This window comes from Mastomys coucha, unplaced genomic scaffold (assembly GCF_008632895.1).
Source record: "Mastomys coucha isolate ucsf_1 unplaced genomic scaffold, UCSF_Mcou_1 pScaffold21, whole genome shotgun sequence".
NCBI lineage: Eukaryota > Metazoa > Chordata > Mammalia > Rodentia > Muridae > Mastomys > Mastomys coucha.
In genome coordinates, this window is record NW_022196904.1 from 25,441,251 (window position 1) to 25,462,320 (window position 21,070).

Genomic DNA, 21,070 nt, shown 5'->3' on the forward strand with positions numbered 1-21,070 from the left:
ATTTTTTATTCTCTGATAGTCATTTATTCAACAAATTCTCCAATTGTTTCTAGAACATTGTTCTGGAAATGATGATAAACACAGTGAACAAAACAGGCAAGATTCCTGAAACCTTGCACAACTTTTTTGGTGTCTCTCTCTAGGTACTTTAGACACTTCAGAGATAGCCTTCTCCAGGCTGTGTCTCTTAGCTAATAATGACCTGTACCATAGGTGTCTGTGAGCTAGCTAAATTCATTGGGTTACTTTCTTCCTAACCAGAGTAAGACTGAAGCAGTCCCTGAGAATCAAGATGCAAAATCTAAATCACGGTGCAGGGAGGCCAAGTGTGGTGGGCCACGCCTTTAATCCCAGCACTCAGGAGGCAGAGGCAGGCGGTTTCTCTTGGTGGACCACGCCTTTAATCCCAGCACTCAGGAGGCAGAGGCAGGCGGTTTCTCTTGGTGGACCACGCCTTTAATCCCAGCACTCGGGAGGCAGAGGCAGGCGGTTTCTCTAAGTTTAAGGGCAGCTTGGCTTACAGAGTGAGCTACACACTGTAGCCTCTGTACACAGGGCTACACAGAGAAACTCTGCCTCAAAATAAAATAAAACAACAAAGATGTAGAAAAGAATACAAATGACAAGAGTAATCTAAGTCAACAAGGAAAATGAGATTGTGGGATGTTAGCTAGTAAAAACTTTAGATTCATCAGACAGGCCACCGTGGGAAGTGATGAAGGATCTGGGACTAGGGGTTATTTAGAAAGAAATAAAGAACTGACATAGAGAAACCAGATAGGATGTCATATACCTATAGTCCCAACACTTGGGAAGTTGATGTAGGAAAATCTCAAGTTGGAGGCCAGCTTGGGTACAGAAAAGACTCTCAAAAACAAACAAGCAAACAACAGAAAAAGCAACGCTGAAGTTAAGATGGAGATATCACTTCAAGGACCCAAAGGCAAGGAAATAAAGTGGTGGCTACCTCCAAGTCTACTCTGGATGTGAAGGGAAAAACACGGATCAAGGGTTGAGGAGGAAACATGAGGCTAGGCCTCAGAAAACAGCACTAGACAGACATGGTAAAGTGGAGCAATAAAGACAAGGTAAGAAAATAGACACTATTGCTCTAAGGTAGGCAGCCAAGAGCAAGGCCGATTTGTAACAAGGATGGCTGCCCTCACTAAGTATTTACAAAGTCACAGTATCTGGGGAGGTAAGCTCAGTGGTACAGAACACACCTAGCATGCTCAAACTTGCAAGTTCAGGGCCTGCAGAGATGGCTCAGAGGTTAAGAGCACAGGCTGCTCTTGCAAAGGACCTGGGTCTCTTCTCATCACCCACACAGCACCTTACAAGCATCTGTGACTTCACACCCAGAGGGTCGGAAGCCCTCCTCTGGTTTCAGTGGCTCTGTACACTCAGGGTGCAGCCTTCAGACAAAACATACAAAACAACAAAAAAAAAAATAATAGAATCTCAAAGTCTTGAGTTGTATCATAAAGAATGGCAAAGAGGAAACAACTAAACAAAATGAAAAGGAAACAGAAAAAAGCATGCAGTGACCACTAGATCAACCAATTAGGGGGCCTCATTGGACAACATCTGTAGAGAAAACCTTTAGAGCACAACTCGACACTTCAGGCTCTTTCTGAATTAATACTGAAAGAACCCAGCAATGGGCTCTTCTCACTCCAAACAAAGCAATTCCTTGTTCTAACTAACATTCTTTATCCATCTAGGAAGGTCATTATTTTCCACTGAGGACAAAGTCTCACAGGAGAAGGGACAGAGTGGACACACAAAACCCATGGGATGTTCAAGCCTGCTAGTGATTTCCCTGGAATGCAGCAGATCTAGGAGACACACAGCTCCCGGTGTAGTAGGCTTCAAGTTCTCAACAGAGTAGTGTTTAGTAAAGTACTTTGTATTTGTTTTTTTTGTTTTTTTTTAAAGGATGCTTAAAGCATGCTGTCTTCCAAAAATCCAGAGATAATTTTAGATTGAAAAAAATCTAGGCTTGCCAAGGGAATCTGAGAACTTTTCTATCTTGGTCTCCAATGCTAACCTACGTATTCGTGTGCAAAAATAGAGGAAGATTAGAATCTCAAATGCCAGACTGAAAAGTTGCCACAACAAACTTGCACTCTTCATATGGAGTCTGTTATCTCATCAGCAAGAAAGCAAATAAAACAGCAATAGAACTTTAATATGTATATTTATATGTATATGTATCACACACATAAATATCAAATATAATGAAAGTATTCTCTGAACCTTTAAAGGAAATGATCTTTTTAAAGATTACAAAAAGGAAAAACTTACTATTTTCAAGGCACATAAAAACATCCAAACACACACCAAATCAAGCTTGTAAGTACATTGTTAGAACTTTAAGCCTAAAATACGATAATAAGACAACAATGGTTACCTGGATGACTATCCTGCCACTTGGGAAATATGTCTTAAAAATAAAAACAAATACAAAGGCAAGGCCTCTTGGCCTATGTAATTCCAGCACTTGAGAAACTGAAGCAGAAAGATCTCTATGAGCTTAAGGTCAATCTGATCTACACAATGAGAGTCTGTTCAAAATAAGTATCAGTAAATAAATAAAAACAAAAAAAAGATTAAAAATGTTAAAGCAATTATGAGAAGCAAACACAGAAGTAATTTTCTACAACAGCGAACCCCAAGCATATCTACAAGGAGAAAAACGAAATGTTACCTTTGACCTCCATTTGTAAATTTAGCCTAAGACAATAATCAAATAAATCCTTTTTTGCCACAAGTGTTCTATCTTGTGATAGAGACAATCAATCAAAGATTCATTAGGGTTTGGATAAATTATGGTACTCGATGCTCTACTACAAAACCTCTAAGAGTGACATACATACATACACACACACACACTTACTTGATGTCACCAAAATGTTAGCAGAGGTTGTCACCAAGTCACCGAGGTCATTTTCCCTCCTGACACTTGGTATACAGTGGCGAATTTTTTTTTTTTACAAGGACAGAAGAATGAATAGCTTTCATAATGGCAATGGGTGGGGAAGGGCACGGACAATCTATTTTCAAATTGGGGGCTCCCCGGGCTGAGCGTTTCCCAGGCAATTTTGGTTAAAGTATAAACAAAATTCTTATCATGCCAAACAGGCATGCTCTTTTTTCCCCTGCTCCACGCGGAGCAGGAAGACACACCCCTGACCCCTGCGCTCGCCCTACGGGTGTGGGTCCTTCCTCAGTCCTAGCCCAGCCTCGGCCCTCCTCTGACCCCCGCCGCGCCCACGGGCTCAGGGAGAGCCAGGAAGGGGCGCGCGGCGGGCCGGGCAGCCGCGGGGCGGCCTGAGGGCAGCGGCGCCCGCCTGTGCCCGTGGACCCAGGTCGCCCACAGGCCGCCGGCCCTTGGCACACAGCGCCGCGAGCTTCCTGGAGCGGATCCCCCGCGGCGGCCCGAGGCAGCCGCGTCCTTCAGCGCCGACGCGCCCCTCGGGGTCTCAGTCCCGGGCGCGCGCCCAGAGGCCCCTCCGGGCTTCCGTCCGCCCGGCCAGCGCCCGCCGAGCCCGGCGTCCTCTACCGCAGGCGGGCGAGGGACGTCGCCGAGGAAAGCGGCACCCTGCGAGCTCGCCTCGATGCCGGTCGCTCTTGCGACCCGCTGCCCGCCACCCCAAGCCAGTCCCCGCCGACCCGCGCTCACCGGCGCCCGTACCTCACCTGCGACGCGCCCCGGCTCCCGGCGCACCGCCCGGACCGGCTGTGTACACCGGAAGTGACGTCTGCGGGCGGCCCCGCCCCCGCCCCAGGCGGCCGCTGCGGTTTCCCCGGCCGGAGCCCACCCTCCCCTCGTGCTGGCTGGGCGGCGGCGGCGAAGCTCGGCGTTTCCTCCATGCTTCAAAACCCAGCCGGCACCCTGTTGGAGGGCTCGGTTGCGTCCTCGTGGATTTATCATTGAAATTAACGACTGAAACATTGATCGCTAGACAGCATACCTGACAGACGATGTAGGAGCCGGATCGTACTAGCACCCTCGGGGACTGCTACGCGAGAGGTGCCAACAGAATACTGTCACAAATCACTGTAATGATGTGGTGCCATTTGTGGCAGATGGTAGGAGGGGAAAGTAGAAGAGAGGAGCTAGTACCCTGACCCAGTGGAAGTGAGTGTGCAGGTAGGTAATTACCCTCAGGGTTAGATCAAGAGCTGAGATCCTTTAAAAAAAAAAAAAAAAAGAATTTTAAAACAAACACCTGAGAAGGACTACATGACAGCACACAACAAAACACAAACAGGCAAAAAGGATCCGAGGTGTAGCTCGGGGATAGAGTACTATTCAACTTGTCAGGGAGACGTATTAAAAAAGCCCCAGGGTTTTGCAAAGAGAGTTTGGGAGATTAAGAAACAAATGTTTTTTAGATTGGGAGTGGTAGTACATACCTTTAAATCCCAGCCACTCGGACAGAAGCAGGCAGATTTTTATGAATTTGAGCCCTGCTTGGGCCAGCCCACGCTACATAGTGAGAATCCGTCTCAAAAAAAAAAAAAAAAAAAGTTAATAATTATCAAGTGTTTCATTGTCAGAATACCAAAGAAGATAGGATTTATCTGAGAACATTCCAAACTCCCTGTTTTAAGCAAGGGATGATTTGACTGTATTTGAGAAGCCGTCGAGGTTGATCTGGATGTAGGTCTGCAACCGGGAGGCAAGAATGGATGTATGGGCCTGAGGCCCAGCTTAGTGCTAGATAGAGCACTTAGCACAGGAGAGGCTTTGGGTTCACCCTCAGCATTAGGGGAAAGCATGGATGCTGTTTTTTTTGTTTTTCGAGACAGGGCTTCTCTGTGTAGCCTTGGCTGTCCTGGAACTCACTCTGTAGACCAGGCTGGCCTTGAACTCAGAAATCCGCCTGCCTCTGCCTCCCAAGTGCTGGGACTAAAGGCGTGGGCCACCACCACCTGGCATGGATGTAGATTTTGATGCAGTATTTGAAAACAACAAAATCTTTCAGGACTGGGTTGTGCTTGGCCACAGGTCCTAGGATGCTAGAGACTCAGTGGTCATTAAAGGTCCACCCAGGCCAGGGGCTACAAAGTTGACTTTGTCACACTGATAAAGATTAAAGACATAAACTGTTGCAGGAGTAACTGAAATGAAGGCTAACTTTATTAAAGAGAAATAAAGAAAAGTTTAGAACAGGTGGTGGTAGTAGTGGTATACACAGAAATACCATATTCACCATGTTGTGGGGCCTGGGCGATGGCTCAGTGACTAAGAGCACTGGTACTCCTGCAAAGGACCTTGATTTGCTTCCGGCACCCACATGGTGGTTCACAACCATCTATTACTCCAATTCCAGGTGGTTTGATACCCTCTTCTGACCTCCTCAGGCACCAGGCACCCACGTAGCATACATACAGGCAAGTAAAGCACTCATACACATAAAAGAAAATAAATCCATTCAACAAAATAAGACCATATTCTATACAGAGTGAGTTCCAAGGCAGTCAGAGCTACACAGAGAAACCCTGTCTCAAAAAACTAACAAACAAACAAACAGGGGTGGAGAGATGGCTCAGTGATTAAGAGTACTGACTGCTCTTCCAGAGGACCTGAGTTCAATTCCCAGCATGCCAAAGCTACCTGTAATTCCAATGTCAGGGGATCTATCCCCTTCTTCCCTCCAAGGGCCCTGCACACACATGGTACACATACATACAGGCAGAACATCCCTACACATATTTTAAAAAATTAAAAGTCATCCTAGGCTATATGAGGCAATTTGAGGCCAGCCATGAGACCCTACGTCAAGAAACCAAAAATGCATAAATATAAAGACTGGAGCAGAGTCTCCTCCAATCTGAGGCGTGGTAATGCCTCAGATTGTAAAGGCACTAAAGCAGAGAGGTGAACAGACAGGAGAAATGGAGCAAGGGCCCTGAGATTCCAGGGCAGGCTGCAGGCCAGCACCTCAGAATGGAACCTTCCTCCTCAGTGACTTACGTATCCCAGCTTTCTGGGTAAGACAGGGGAAAGCCAGGATTCTCTGGGGGAGGAGGGAGGGGTGTAGAACCTGAGCAAGCAGAAGGCTGCTTACTGGATACTGATGTCATCTTACTGGTGTACCCAGGTAAGGCACCAGAGTTGAGGGCAACGGGCTTTGGTTGGCCATTTATGGCTCCTACAGTCTCAGAATGACAGTCTCTGTTTCTCCGGGTCTCTGTCTCTGGGTATCACTCTGTCTGTGTGACTCTCTGTCTGTCTGTCTCTCTCTCTGTGTATGTGCATGTGAGTGTGCATGTGTGTTGTCACTGGTGGCTTCTTCTACATGTTAAGCAAGCCTGTGCCACTGAGCTATTTCCGTTTAAATTATCCAGGAAGGACTTGAGCTTGTGATCCTCCTGCCTCAGCTTCCTAAATAGTTATAGGCCCAAACCTCCAACCTGGTTAAAGCTGCCTCTTACTCATAGGTTCTCTTAGCTATTGCTATTGGCCCCCTGGGGCTATTAGCCCATGACACAGAATCCTCCAGGGAGCACTCTTAATGAACACCAGTTAAAACTTTTACTCTTCCCCCAACTACTGGAGATTGAGCCCAGTACTTCATGCATGTAGTCAAGCTCTCCACTACTGGGCTATATACCCCCAGTGGTCTATTTTAAGTTTTGGTTCTAAGGATGGAACCCATGGCCAAACATAGTCAGCTCACTTTATATCATTAAGCCATACCCCATGTGGTGTTTTGAATATGATTGGCCCATGGAAACTATTAGTAGGTGTGACCTTGTTGGAGGAAGTGTGTCACTGTGAGGGTGAGCTTTGAAGTCCTATGCTCAGGCTCCACCCAGTGTGGAAGAGCGGGCCTCCTCCAGCACAACATCTGCCTGCATGCTGCCATGTTTTCCATCATGATGACAATGGGCTGAACCTCAGAACCTGTAAGCCATCCCCAATTAAATGCTTTCTTTTATAAGAGTTGCCTTGGTCATGGTGTCTCTTCACAGCAGTAAAACCCTAAGACACCCCATGACCCTGGTTGAAAAGTAGTTCTTTCCCCCTTGTATTCCACTTTGAGCTGTCTTTGAAATTACAGCTACTTAAACTTTACTCCAAGCAATAGTCATGGAGAAATATGCTGGAAACTGATTCAGTCCAGGGCTTTAGAAGCGAACTTTGTTTTCTGAGACAGTCTTGCCACATAGTCTAGGCTAGCCCTGAACTCATGATCCTCCTGTCTAGGCCTGTATCACCATAGACTGCTCAACACACCCCTTACCTCCTTATTATCTATTTATTTCAAGCTCCAGTGCACCAAGATACTAAGAAAAAAAGATGGAATGTCATAGCTTGGACCCTCCAGCTCTGCAGACCTGTGAACTAGAGCCTCAACATATGTGTGTATACAAGCACACGTGTGTGCACATATGTACACAGACACACACACACACAGAGGAATGAGCCTCACAGCCTAGCATCCCAATGCCCTCATTTTGCCATCCAGACATTTTGAAGCAAACCCATCACCACACATTTAGAGACACTTCCAGCCTTTATTTTTACTTGTTTTCGGTTTCTTGACCCAGGGTCTCAGGAAGTCTAGGCTGGCCTCAATTGCTATAAATCCAAGAATAACCGTGGAATTTATCATCCTGCCTCTGTCCCTGAAGTACAGATATTACAAGCATGTAACATTCCCTCTGTATTTAAAAAAATAAAGCTAGCAATTACTATTTATTGTCTTACTGTGTCATCTAAGCTGCCCACTGTGTGTCTAGATGAAGACAGTTCTAGTTCTAGCTGGATATGCTGACAAGCTGAATGTCTCTGAGGTTGTTGCCGCCTGTGAGAAGTGAATAGAAGAGTTTCTACACTGAACAGACCAAGCGGGACCAGAACTTGCCTTAGTGAGATGAACCACAGACATGCACCTTGACCTTGGCTGGAGCTGCTGAGAGAAAAAGCAGGTTTCTGGCTTTTATAAGGGCTTCACATTCCTTGTGTCAGAGAAGCCGAAAAATGAGAACATCTCACATCCAGGGGCTCCTGCGGGATTACAGAGCTGATTTTCCTAAGCAGTTGAGGCTATTACTGTTGGCTGTGCTTGTTCAAGACAGTGGGAGGCAGGCTTCTAGGCTGGCCTCTTCCGTGTTAGTTTTAGTGGGAACATCTGAAAGAAAAACCTTCAGGGAAGGGGTTTTCACAGCCAAGTCTTCTTGGTGGGGCTGGGGAGCAGTGGGGTGAATCTGGAGAGGGAAGTATTTGGGGGGCCTCCCTTGGGCAGGATGTGAGCACTGCAGGATGGGCTGCAACCTCCCTCCCGGGTGGGTTGCTGCATTCCGGAGACCACAGGATTTGGGAGCTGGTCTGGAGGGAGCTGGCCAGACATTCTGGGCACAGAGCAACTGGCTGCATCTGCTGAGTATGGATGGAAGTTGGGACCAGGCCAAGGCAATAGCTCAGGCAGCATGACAGGCAGCAGCGGAGTTGAGGACAGCGTGAATTGTGTGCAGATGGGGAAACCTCTCCCCTAGTCTCCAGATTGCTCCCCCTAAGGAAGGCTCTCCTTCACTGCCTTTCCCCTATACGTAACTATCTGGGCCATCAATACTCCCCAACCCTGCCCACCTCCACAGGCTGGTGTTGAGGCCAAGAGGCTCAAGCCAAGGGGCCATTGGTGTGTGCACTTGTTTGTGTTTTTAGGGGTAAGGATTGAACTCAGAAACTGGACCATGATAGGTGAAGTGTTCTACCACTGAGCAACACCATCTTAGAGCTTGGCAGCTGCTTCTCCTCCTCTTCTTCCTACTCTTCTCCTCTTCCTCCTCCTTCTTTTCCCGAGACTGGGTTTCACTCTGTAGCCCTGGCTGTACTGGATTGCTGCTCTATAGATCAGACTGTCCTTGAACTCAGAGATCTGCCTGCCTCTGCCTCCCAAGTGCTCAGATTAAAGGTGTGTGCCACCACTGCCTGGCAGCAACTTGGCTTCTTTAAAATGAAGATTTACTTATTACTGTGTATAGGTGTTTTACCTGTATGTATGTATGTACTATGTATGTATATATATATATATATATATATATATGTGTGTGTGTGTGTGTGTGTGTGTGTGTGTGTGTACTTTTGTACTTTGTGCATGCCTAGTGGTTGTAGAAGAAGGCACCAGATCCCCTAGAACTGGAGTTACAGATGGTAGTGAGCCACCATGTTGGTGCTGGGAACTGAACCCAGGTCCTCTGCAAGAGCAGACAGCACTCAACCACTGAGCCATCTCTCCAGCCTCAGATCTCATCTTTCTCTGAGGCACCCTCACTGTATAAGTCATTGCCCTTGAACTCTGGATTCTTTTGCTTCAGCTTCCTGATTGTTGGGATCACATGCATCTCACCACATCCAGTGGAATGTCTGGCTCCTGTCTCATCCTCTTTTCTAAGATCCTGGATGGCTTTATTGTTGTAGGGATTTGGAGCTGGCCAAGAGCCTGGGAAATTCCTAATGTCTGGGCTGGCCCCAAGATTCCAAGCTCCTTTGACTGAAGCGAAGAGGCCTACCTAATCTAAAGGAAAATCTGAGCTGTATGTCTATAAGCCAGCTGCTCTAGATGCTTAGCACAAGTTCAAAGTCAATTTGGACTACAGAGTGAGTTCAAGGTCAGCCTGAACGGCTTAGTAAGTAAAACCCATTTTATACTAGAAGGTAAAAAGATGGCTGGGGGAGGGGGTGGTAAACAATTATAAACAAGCAGTAATAGCATATTTCTTTAGCATGTGCCAGGCTGCAGGCTAGAGACCAGGTCCCACAAGATAAAGAAAAGCTATGTGTGGTGACACGTGCCTTTAATCCCAACACTCATGAAGCAGATCTCTGGGAGTTCAAGGATAGCCCTGTCGATGTAGAAAGTTCCAGGATAGCCAAGGGAACATAGTGAGGGAAAAAAAGTCACACCTCCACCCAAGGTATCTGCCTCCACAGGTGCACAGTGGGCAAAGAGATTTTTTTATAAACCCCTACAAACTGCCGGGGGTCCAGGAAGAGGAATGAAGTATGTTTGGGACTCTGGCCTTGGGTGAGGGTCTCCTGAAAGCCAAGGATGGCTCCAGTTTGACTATTTCATAGCCAACAGAGCCCAGGTCCTGTGATGTGTAGACCTGGCCAGTAAGACCACTAAGAACTCGAAAGGCCACTCTGTGCCTTTCGTCTTAGGAGATGCAGCCTTGAAAATGTTCAGGATGGAGCCAAGTGATGGTGCCACTTGTTTATGCTTGTGGTATAGGGATTGAACTCACAGCCTGGTCCTTGATAGATAAAGTGCTCTACCACTGAGTCACACCCTCCCAGAGCTTGACTGCTGCTGCTGATGTTCCTCCTCCTCCTCTTCTTCCTCCTCTTCTTCCTCTCCCTCTTCCTCCTCCTCTTCTTCTTCCTCTTTATGTTCCTCCTTCTTCTCTTCCTCCTCCTCCTCCTTCTATCCTAGCACTTGAGAGGCAGAGGCAGGCAGATATCTGAGTTTGAGGCCAGCTTGGTCTACAGACTGAGTTCCAGAACAGCCAAGACTACACAAAAAACCCTGTCAAAAAGGAAAGAAAACAGAAAAAGAAGAAAGAAAGAAAAAGAGAGAGAGAGAAAGAGAGAGAGAGAAAGAGAGAAAGAGACAGAGACAGAGACAGAGACAGAGACAGAGACAGACTTCAGGATGGAAGTTGAATGTGGAGACATTCCTTATAGTTCTAGAATTTGGGAACTGTAGACAAGAGGATCTTAAGTTGAAGGACAGGCCAAGCCACATAAGGAGACCTTATCTCAAACAAAACAGAATGAAAAACAAATCTTGGTCAAACACTTTCTGGAGCTTCCCACCCAGGGGCCAAGGATGAGGGATACAAGATCCATCTGGTTGTATAGCTAGAACTGCCTCCCCCCAATCCTGCCTTCCCTGGCTGTAGGAGGACTTTCTTTTTGGTTGTCAAAATGTAATAACCCCCACCTCCTTGTCACTGGAACAACAGGGGATTCATTAGCTCAAACAAAAAGGCACTGTGGCCACCGGAACAACTGTCCTTGGCAACAGTCCTGATGCCTGGGACTCACACGCAGGGCTCCCCCACAGCCTATCAGTTCCCTCTGGGCAGAGTAGGAAGGAGGCCTCAAGGGGTCAGGCTTCATCCCTTCCACATACAAACATCCAAAGGAACTCAGAGGTTACTATGTGGCTCCAGTCAGTCATTGTGTGTGTGTGTGTGTGTGTGTGTGTGTGTGTGTGTGTGTGTGTGTGTGTGTGTGTGTGTGTGCTTATTGTTAAGAATGGAACCCAGAGCCTTGGATGTGCTAGGAAAACCTTTTGTGTCTGATCTACCCACCTTTGGTACATGCATTAGGTCTTAGCACAGCCAGTGGACACATGGAGTTGTGCAAACAAGGATAGGAAAGTTGCCATTGGCAGAGTTGCTGGTGGCAATGTGACTCTAGCTGTAACGTGGGTACTGGTTACAAAGCCTGGACCTGAACCTTCAACCCCTTCCCAAGTTGGCCTGGGACACCCAAACTGATCCCCTATCCACAACCTATCTCCTCTTTTGAGATAGAGTACCATGTAGTGCAAGCTGACCTTGAATTACTAAGCAGGCAAGAATAGCCTTGAACTCCTGACTCTCCTGCATTTACTTCATAAGTTCTGGAATTATAGGTGACCGCATGCCCCTTCCTCAACCTAGCGCCTCAAGCATGTTTGACAAACACTCCCCCAACCAAGTCACATCCCCAGCTCTATCCAGTTCAGCCCAGCTTTGAAGCAGGTACTAGAGGGCAGGATTATGCAACAGCAGATGCCATGCACTGGGCAGCTGGCTGCCTCCCACATAGTAATGGAAGCAGGTCCTGCAGTCTTCAGGGCAGCCCAACGAGTGGGAAGGGGAAGGGCATTCTCCTCCCTGTCCTCCAGTGTTTTGCAGAGATCCATTCAGGGCCTGAACTTCCAGCTTCTCACACTGCCTGGCAAGGCTGGGCCTATCCTTAACTCTAACCTACATGGCTCTAGGGGAACATGTTCCACTTTAGGGGCGAAGCTGAGCACAGCCCAATGTTTATAGCCAAGTGATGAGAAATATCTGGGGAAAGGCTAAGATTGTAAACAAAAAAAGTGACTCTTAACCTGCAATGGTTTGATTCTGCTGTTGGATACAGAATAGGTAACTACAATCGGTCTCTATACTGTAAGAAATGAATCTGTAGGACACCATTTGGCTCAGTGAAGGGCTCACAGTGAATTAGTGAAGCCTAAAGCCACCTTAGAATCACTGTGGCTCTGAGCTTCCTTCTAACTAATGTTTATAAATAATGAGGGCCAGTGGGTAAAGGCACTTGTCACAGAGCCTGAAGACCTGAGTCAGATCCCTGGGACCCATATGGTATAAGGAGAGAACTAACTCCTGCAAGATGTCCTTTGATTGACATACATGTAGCATACACACATACACATGCACATACACACATATACAACACACACACACACACACACACTGAAACAGTTTAGAGAAAGCAACCCAGCTAGGCAGTGGTAGCCCATGCCTTTATCCCAGCACTTGGGAGGCAGAGGCAGGCAGATTTTTTCTGAGTTCAAGGCCAGCTTGGTCTACAGAGTGAGTTCCAGGACAGCCAGGGCTATACAGAGATACCCTGTCTCGAAAAACCAAAAAAACAGAAAAAAAAAAAGCCCAAGAGAGAGATGGGGGGAAGAAGGAAGGAGGGAGGAGGGAGGGAGGGAGGGAAGGAGAGAGGGGGGAGAAGGAGGGAGGAAGGAGAGAGGGGGGTAGAGAGAGAGAAAGAGAGAGAAAGAGAGAGAGAGAGAGAGAGAGAGAGAGAGAGAGAGACCTGAGTCTAAAAAGTTTTCATAATTTGCTTGCCCCTACGAACTCTCTTTGAAAGTATTCACTCATGGGTACTCCCGTTGTAAAAGGGCTTCCCTAAGTCTCCCACTCTGAGTTTGCAATCATAGCATTTATCTCATAGAACTGTAGTAGAATGGCCCATGTGCCCCATGAGAATAGGTAACATTCATTTCATACCCCACTGGGTCTCTAGTATCTGTTGCACCCAGCAAGCCACAGGGTTTCACCTAGTGACTCATGCAGTCATTCGACACATTTCTGAGAACCCCAGTACTGTGTTAGGTATTGGGGAAAGAAAAAGGTAAGGGCTGGGAGATGACTCAGGAGGTAAGGCACTTGCTGCAGAAAGCAAAGGCTCACTCCACAAGTTGACCTCTGACCTTCACACATGCGATATGGAGAGAACATGCCTGCACTTACACACTCACACAATAATAGCAAAGTTGGTAGTTGTTGTTTTTAAGGAAAAAAGGTGGTCTTTTCGGTGTTTTGTTTTGAGACAGGATCTCATCATGTAACCCTGGCTATCCTGGAACTCACTCTGTAAGGGTTACTTATTTTATGCATGTGAGTACACTGTCACTCTCTTCAGACACACCCGAAGAGGGCATTGGATCCCATTACAGATGGCTGTGAGCCACCATGTGGTTGCTGGGAATTGAACTCAGGACCTCTGGAAGAGCAGTCAGTGCTCTTAACCATGGAGCCATCTCTCCAGCCCCTATTTCCTGTCCTTTTGTTTTGTTTGAGGACAAGGCTTACTATTTAGTCCTAGCTGGCTTAGAATTTGCTTTGTAGACAAGGCTGGCTTCTAAGTCGACTTCCTGAGTGCTGGGTAAAATCATGCCTTGGTAGTAGGCTCTTGCTTCTAGCTCAGGGTAGCCTTGAACTATTAATTCTCCTGCATCAGCCCCCTGAGTGCCAGGAACTCCTGTGGCTGTCATCATGCCTGGCAAAGTTGGTATTTACACTCCCATGGTGAAGAAGAGAGACTTGAACATAAATATGTAACCTAAATTTGTAAGCACAATTAAGACAAGGTGCCATGAATAGCTGTGTGCTGGCAGTCTATTGCAAGCACACCCTGATGCCTTCTGCTCCATGTTCTGCAGGTAGGCCGGAAGTGCAATGTTTAAAATGTCATTGGAAAAACAAGAAGAAATTGGCTGAGGGGGAGGAGTCCTCCAGGCAGAGGGGGCTGCCTGGAGGAAGCAATGAAACAAGGAATTTGGCTCCTGTTAGGATGTGAGGAGAGGCCCCGGGAGTTCTCCTGGGACCAGATCATACTTGGCAGGCTGGGAAGAACAGTTTGAAGAGAAACAAGAATTCCACAGAGAGTTAGATGGAGCAGAGAGCATGGGGCCCCTGGGGAGTTAGCAGGGCACTCAGGACTCTGTGTGATCAGAGAGCAGGACAATGGAGAGAAGGCAAGATCACTAAGTTCATGGGTCAATAATTACTACTGCTTTAAAAAATTGTTTTTGCTTTTATTTTTAATATTTACTTCATGCGTAAGGGTATTTGCCCACGTGGATGAACATGCATCATGTGCATGCAGTGCCTGAAGAGACAGGCCCTTGAAACTGGAGTGGCAGACAGTTGTGAGCTGCCTTGTGAGTGCTGGGAACTGAACCCTGGTCCTCTGGGAAAGTAGCCAGTGCTTTTAAGCACTGAGCCATCTCTCCAGCCCCAGTTCACTTATTTTGTGCGTGCACTCGTGGCAGTCAGAGGAAAGCTAGTAGCAGTTAGTTCTCTCCTCTTCCCATTGGGTCCTCTGGATTGAACTTGGGCGTCAAGAGTGTGAGCACCTGTCTTAACCAGAAGAGCCATCTCACAGGCTCAGTGACTATTAGTTCAATCATTACCACTATAGATGAGTTTTTCTTGTTTTGAATTTCATGTGAATGGAATTACATAGCATGTGTTGTGTGTGTGTGTGTGTGTGTGTGTGTGTGTGTGTGTGTTTTGTTTGTTTGTTTTGAGACAAGGTTTCTCTCTGTGGACTTGGCTGTTCTGGAACTCGCTCCATAGATCAGGTTGGCCTTGAACTCCTAAGAGATCCTCCTGCCTCTGTTTTCTGAGTGCTGGAATCAAAGATATGTGTCATCACCGCCTGACTTCCAGGTTTGGGTTTTGTACTCAATTAAGTCATTCTTTCCCAAACTGGCTTTGATTCTCCTGTCTCTCCCTCTGAAGTGGTAAGACCACAGACACCACATCCAACTTCCCCACCACTTTCTGTCTTTTCCTGTTGTGCTAAAGATCGTAAGATTGTAAGGTCCAGTTTTCATGCCCAACTGCTACCAATACAGCATGGAATTGAAGCCATGAGGGTTGATGTGCATGGCATGTTTGCAATTCAATCTATCATCAGTGCACAAGATGTTCTAAGATTCAGGCTGGCTTATTTATGAGTCAAGGTCTCTCTTTGTAGCCCAGGTTAGACTTGGACTCGAAGTGTTCTTGATTGACCCACCAAGAGCTAGAACTATACACTTGGCCACCATACTTAGAGCTAAAGTTCCTCTTCTTTTCTCTCTCTCTCTCTCTCTCTCTCTCTCTCTCTCTCTCTCTCTCTCTCTCTCTCTAAAACACTTAATTGGGAACTTCTTACAGTTTCAGAGGATAAGTCCAACCATTGGGGTAGGGAGCATGGCACTGGAGCAGTGGCTGAGAGCTCACGTCTCATCCGCAGGCAGGGAAAGAGGGGCACGGAGGTTCTGAGAGCTTCCCTCCTCCACCTAGTTTGTGCGTGGGAGAATGTGGTGGAGCTGCTAGCTTGCTCCAGCAGGCAGCCTGGGGCTTAGGCCTGCCACTGTTAGCATACTGCCAGCCATACCCCCAACAGCTTGTCCAGTTTTGCCAGCTCTCGAGTTGGCCCTCCTTCCTAGCAGTTGGCTGTGGCAGACCTTAGTTGTACCCATCAGTATTTGCTTCTAAATTTCCATCCCTCCTTCAGTTAGGTGAGCACGAGGCAAGTTCAAGTTGGGATAAGTTGGGATGTGTCTGGGAGGTACTTCCCTTCCTGGCAAGAGCGAGAGAGACAGCAGCTCTCTGACTGTCCTACAGGCAGACATCATGGACTTGGTGACCCACCTCAACTCAGCTGATGAAGAGTCCAGTTTCCAGGTTGAAAGCAGGTCCTAGCTGGAAGAGGAAATAAACTGGTCTAGACACCAAGGGTGGTTTGAATGATTCGTTTGTTTTGGTCTACAATAGATTCTTTTTTAATATACTTATATATTTATTTACTTACTTATTTTGAGACAAAGTCTCTCTACGTAGCCCTGGGTGTCCAGACTGGCCTCAAACTCACAGAGATCCAGCTACCTCTGCCTCCCCTCATGCCAGGATTAAAGGTGTGCACCACCATATGTGTTCTAAGCCCCCGTCAAGTCCTACCTCAGACTCCCCAGCTATGGGATTAGAGGATTACAGGTATGTACCACTGTTCTGAGCACTGGGCATATCTTATGCACAAGTCATCCTCTGGGGTGACAAAAGCCACAGAACAGGTCCTGTGACAGTCTGGAAGGGCAGAGGCGTCTAACCCAAAGAGAGACTGGCTTATGTGCAGGCTGCTCTTGTTGCTGTGCTGTCTGTCAGGAAGGCACTGAGGCCAGGTGTGGCTGCACATCTGGAACCCCAACATTTAAGAGGTTGAGGCAGTGTTCCCCTTGCTCCCCATACTCACTAGCACATGCTGTCACTTGAGTTCTTGAGCTAACTGGAGGGCTCAAGGACACCACAAGAAGATCTTCAGAGTCAACTAACCTGAGCTCACCCATGGGAGCTCACAGAAACTGAACCACCAACCAAAGAGCATGCAGAGGCTAGACTTAGGCCCCCCTACACATTTGTAGCAGATGTGCAGCTTGGTCTTTGTGGATCCCCTAAAACAATTAAAGTGGAGGCTGTCTCTGACTCTGTTGTCTGCCATTGGATCCTCTTCCCCTAGCTGGACTGCCTGATCCAGCCTCAGTGGGAGAAGAAACACTTAGTTCTGCTACTACTGGTGGGGTGGTACCCAAGGGGGACTTCCCCTTCTCTGAGTAGGAGGACAAGGAGTAATGGGGAGAAGGGCTTTGTAAGGATAGAACTGGGAGGAGATGAAGGACAGAGTGGGGGGTGTTCAGGATGTAAAATGAGTAAGTGACTAAATTAATAAAAAAAAAAAAAAAGATTGAGTCAGAGGATGCTAAACTCTAGGCCAGCCTGGCCTACACAGTGAGATTCATCCCAGTATTGGATGATTGAATGAAAGAGCTGGATTTGGTAATACATGTCTATAATGTCCAAACTCCAGAGGCTAAGACAGGAGGATGAGTCTTGATTTCATAGCGAATTGTAAGCCAACCTGGGCCACAGGGTGAGACTCTATCTCAAAATTTAATGAAAAGGAGCTGTGGAAGTGGCTCAGTGGTTAAGATCAGTGGGGATCGGGCTGGTGAGATGGCTCAGCAGTAGTAAGAGCACTGACTGCTCTTCCGAAGGTCCTGAGTTCAAATCCCAGCAACCACATGGTGGCTCACAACCACCCATAATGAGATTTGATGCCTTCTTCTAGTGTATCTGAAGACAGCTACAGTGTACCTATTTATAATAATAAATAAATCTTTTAAAAAAAAAGATCACTGAGGATCTTCCAAAGGACCTACAATTGATTCCCATTTGATAGCTACATCTCCTGTCCCAGGGGATCTGATGCTCTTTTCTGGCTTCCACAGGCACCAGTGCACACATGTGGTACACATACACACATGCAGGCAAAGTACCCATATGCATTAGTTAATTAATTAGCTAATTAATTAAAATAAAAATTAATGAAGGAAAGAAATGCTCAGAGCAAGAGGCAGCAGCAGTACTGGTGTGGGCTCCCTGCTACTGACCACAGGCTAGCCCCAGACCCGGAGGAGAACAGTAACACAGCTTAGGTCACAGCCTTCTGGTGTATTTTTAGATCTGTGACTCAGAGGCTCGGACCAGCACAGAGAAATTCATGCCTGAGAACTGGTTTTGCTTGTTTGCCTGTTTGTTTTCTTTGTTTTAAGGAAGGGTTTTACCCTGTAGCCCTGGATGTTCTGGAATTTACTATGTCACCAGGCTGGCCTTAGACTCACTGAAGTCCACCTACTCTGCCTCCTTAGCATTAGGACTACCATTTTGCCTAGCTAAGAACTGGCTCTTAGGGACACTACTGACTTTCACACAACAATCACATACATAGGACCAAGAGGCAGTTGCAGCAATAGAATCTCTTTCCTTCTGAGACAGTCTCACTGTATATCTCAGACTAGCTTGGAACTTGTTAGGTAGCCCAGGCTGGCCATTGGGAAACTTCTGTTACATCCTCTCAAGTATGTGCATGTATGTGAGCAGACATCCCCCCCAAAAAAAAAACCCTAAAACTTCACTAAGGAAGTAGTATTTCTGAGTAGAATCAAGCAGGAAAAATCTGGACTTTATTTATTTATTATTTATTTACTTATATGATCCACTTTACATCCCACTCATTGTTCCCCCCCATCCCCTCCTACAATCCTTCCCCCATCATTCCCTCCTTTGATTCTCCTCTGAGCAGGTGGGGTCCCCTTTGGGTATCCCCCAACCCTGGTACTTAAAGTCTCTGCAAGGCTAGGTACTTCTTCTCCCACTGAGGCTACACAAGGCAGCCCAGCTAAAAGAACATATCCCACGTACAGGCAACAGCTTTTGGGATAGGTACCCCCTCCAGTTGTTCAGGACCCACATGAAGACCAAGCTGCACATCTGCTACATATGTGTGGGGAGGCCTAGGTCCAGCCTATGTATGTTCTTTGGTTGGTGGTTCCGACTCTGAGAGCCCCAAGGATCCAAGTAAGTTGACTCTGTTGGACTTCCTGTGGAGTTCCTATTCTCTGTAGAGCCTCCAGTCCTTCCTCCTAGTCTGGAAAGGAAACTCATTCTGTAGACCAGGCTGACCTTAAACTCAGAAATCTGCCTGCCTCTGCCTCCCAAGTGCTGGGATTAAAAGTGTACGCCACCACCTCCCGGCTGAAAAGGACTTCTTAACTACAGACGTTCTAGACTGAGCAAAGCCCTTAAAAGGATGCTGGCCCAGGTAGGACATGGATGCCTGGACTATGACCAGGATTGCAGGCAGTGCAGGAGGACCCACTTGCCTTGCATCTGGCAGGCATAGGGCAGGCAGGAATGAGAAAGGGACTTGAAACAAGGAAAAGCAGCCTGGGAGTGCTGTGGCCTACCCATCCTCTGAGTGCTGAGGAGGCTGAGACAGGAAAGCCAGACCAGCAACAACACTGAGCTGCACAATAGTGAAAAGTCCCTTCTCCTGCCATGGCCAGCTACCTGTAATCAGGTACAAATAAACAGGAGGCTTGAGACACAGACAGCCCTAGAACTGAGCCTTTGTTGATCCTGGGACCTCACTGCAGCAAGGATGCTAATGTGACAGTTGACAAGTCCTGGCTGGCATAGAGAGTTTCTGCACCTTAAATTTTTTATATGTATATGTGTGCATGCCATGTGTATATGGGTGCTTGCAGAGGCCAAAATAAGGCATCGGGCATGGCAAGGGGCTAGGCCCAGTGATCATGGGTCTGTACTGCTCTTGGAGAGGACCTGAGTTTGGTTCCCAGTTCCCATGTCAGGTGGCTCACAACCACCTACAACTCCCACTTCAGGGGATCCAACACCTTCCTCTGTACTCCAGGGGCACCTGCACTCATATGTGCATGCGTGCGAATGTGCGCGCGTGTACACACACACACACACACTTAAAAAGTAATAAAAATAAATATTCTCTCTTTCTCTCTAGCCCCCACTCTGGTTGGAGTTACAGATGGTGAGAAGACACCTAACATGGATGCAGGGAACTGAACTCAGGTCCTCTATCTTTACCACTGAGCCATCTCTCTAGCTTGCCTCCACCCTCTAAAATCTGTATTGAGGTTTTTTTTTTTTTTCCCCCTTTATAGCCTGGTGGTGGTGGTGGTGCACACCTTTAAACCCAATCATCTATAAAGCAAAAGAAACAGACCAGTCTTAGACTTATCTTCACTGTAAGCCAGCCTCAAGGGAGACTGTGTTTACGTATTATCAGTAACTCAAGTAAAGTTGTGACAGAGACTTTACTATCTGTCCCCTTGCCTAGACCGGGATGCCTGCTGTGGTGTGCATGTTTCAGTGTGCTTGCATGAGGAAGGCAGAGGCCAGCTCTCTGGTGAGTTCTCTTCTTCCATCTTGTGGATTTGGGGATGGACTCCAGTCATCAGGCTTGGTGGCCAGGGCATTTACCCACTGAGCCATTTCACTAACCTGCTTTCTTTAGTTTTTCTCACACTGTAGCCCAGGTTGCCCATTATGCAGTGCAGGCTGACCTTAAACTCCTGGCTGTCCTCTTGTCTCAGCTTCTGAAGTGCTGGGTTTGAAAATGTGAGCCAACACATCCTGACAACAAGGACTTTCTTAGAAAGCTGTTCCGGAAGCAGTGACTGACCTAAAGGGACAATAATCAGAAGCCCAGTCCCCTCTGCGGAAGACCTGGAGAACAACATGTTTGGACTTGAACAGAATGCAGAAGGTTCTGGAACAACCATTTCTACACTAAATGGAACCTCTGGAAGAGCAAGAACTCTTTGTATCTAGATAGCAGTTTGTAAACAAATGGGGAAGAGTATATTCAGGTTCTTCCTAATAATACAATATAAGGGGAAGATGGAGATTAGCACTATGGTTTCCGATGGTAAAAGTGCTTGCCACTGAGCCTTACTGCCTAAGTTGGATCCCTGGAACCCACATGGTGGAAGGAGAGAAGCCAGCAAGTTGTCCTCTAACCTCCACATGAGCACCATGGCAAAGTGCATGCATATGAACGCTGATAGATGCAACAAGTAAATAAATAAATTGTATAAAATACTAAAGGCATCCACCACCACCACCTGCCTAAAATAAATATTTTAAACCAGCTGTGGTTGCAGAGGCAGGTAGGCCTTTGTGAATTTGAGTCTAGCCTGGTCTACACAGTGGGTTCCAGGGACACATAACGAGATATTCTCTCAAAAAATATTTTTATTTTTATTAAGTTCCAGGGATCCAACTTAGGCAGTAAGGCTCAGTGGCAAGCACCTTTACCATTGGAAACTATAGTGCTTTTACACACACACACACACACACACACACACACACACACTCACACACACACACA

The 21,070-nt window shown here is 47.0% G+C and overlaps 2 protein-coding genes across 6 annotated transcripts in view; one reads left to right on the plus strand and one right to left on the minus strand.

The window, feature by feature from the left end:
• Positions 1-3,792, minus strand: part of Kiaa0355 (KIAA0355 ortholog) — an 86,127-nt gene extending 82,335 nt beyond the window's left edge. For 2 of the 5 annotated variants that reach the window (XM_031386175.1, XM_031386174.1), the window contains exon 1: positions 3,703-3,792. The gene's annotated coding sequence lies outside the window, so the exon portion shown is untranslated. Of the gene's footprint in view, positions 1-2,899; positions 3,448-3,685 lie in introns of those variants that run through there. The other 3 variants (XM_031386170.1, XM_031386173.1, XM_031386169.1) reach the window with 3 other exon arrangements.
• LOC116101190 (translation initiation factor IF-2-like) lies at positions 1,153-16,044 on the plus strand. The gene is made up of 3 exons (XM_031384850.1): positions 1,153-1,198; positions 3,372-4,156; positions 15,934-16,044. Exons 1-2 carry the CDS (start codon positions 1,153-1,155, stop codon positions 3,938-3,940), a joined length of 615 nt encoding a protein of 204 aa, XP_031240710.1. The 3' UTR covers positions 3,941-4,156; positions 15,934-16,044.
• The last annotated feature ends 5,026 nt before the right edge of the window (positions 16,045-21,070 follow it).

What these genes read in the sequence shown, in the direction of transcription:
- LOC116101190 (XM_031384850.1), top strand. Translation starts at nt 1,153, where the DNA reads ATGGCTGCCCTCACTAAGTATTTACAAAGTCACAGTATCTGGGGAG. An exon ending in AAGTCACAGTATCTGGGGAG is followed by an intron (nt 1,199 to 3,371) that starts GTAAGCTCAGTG and finishes CCGTGGACCCAG; the next exon opens with GTCGCCCACAGGCCGCCGGC.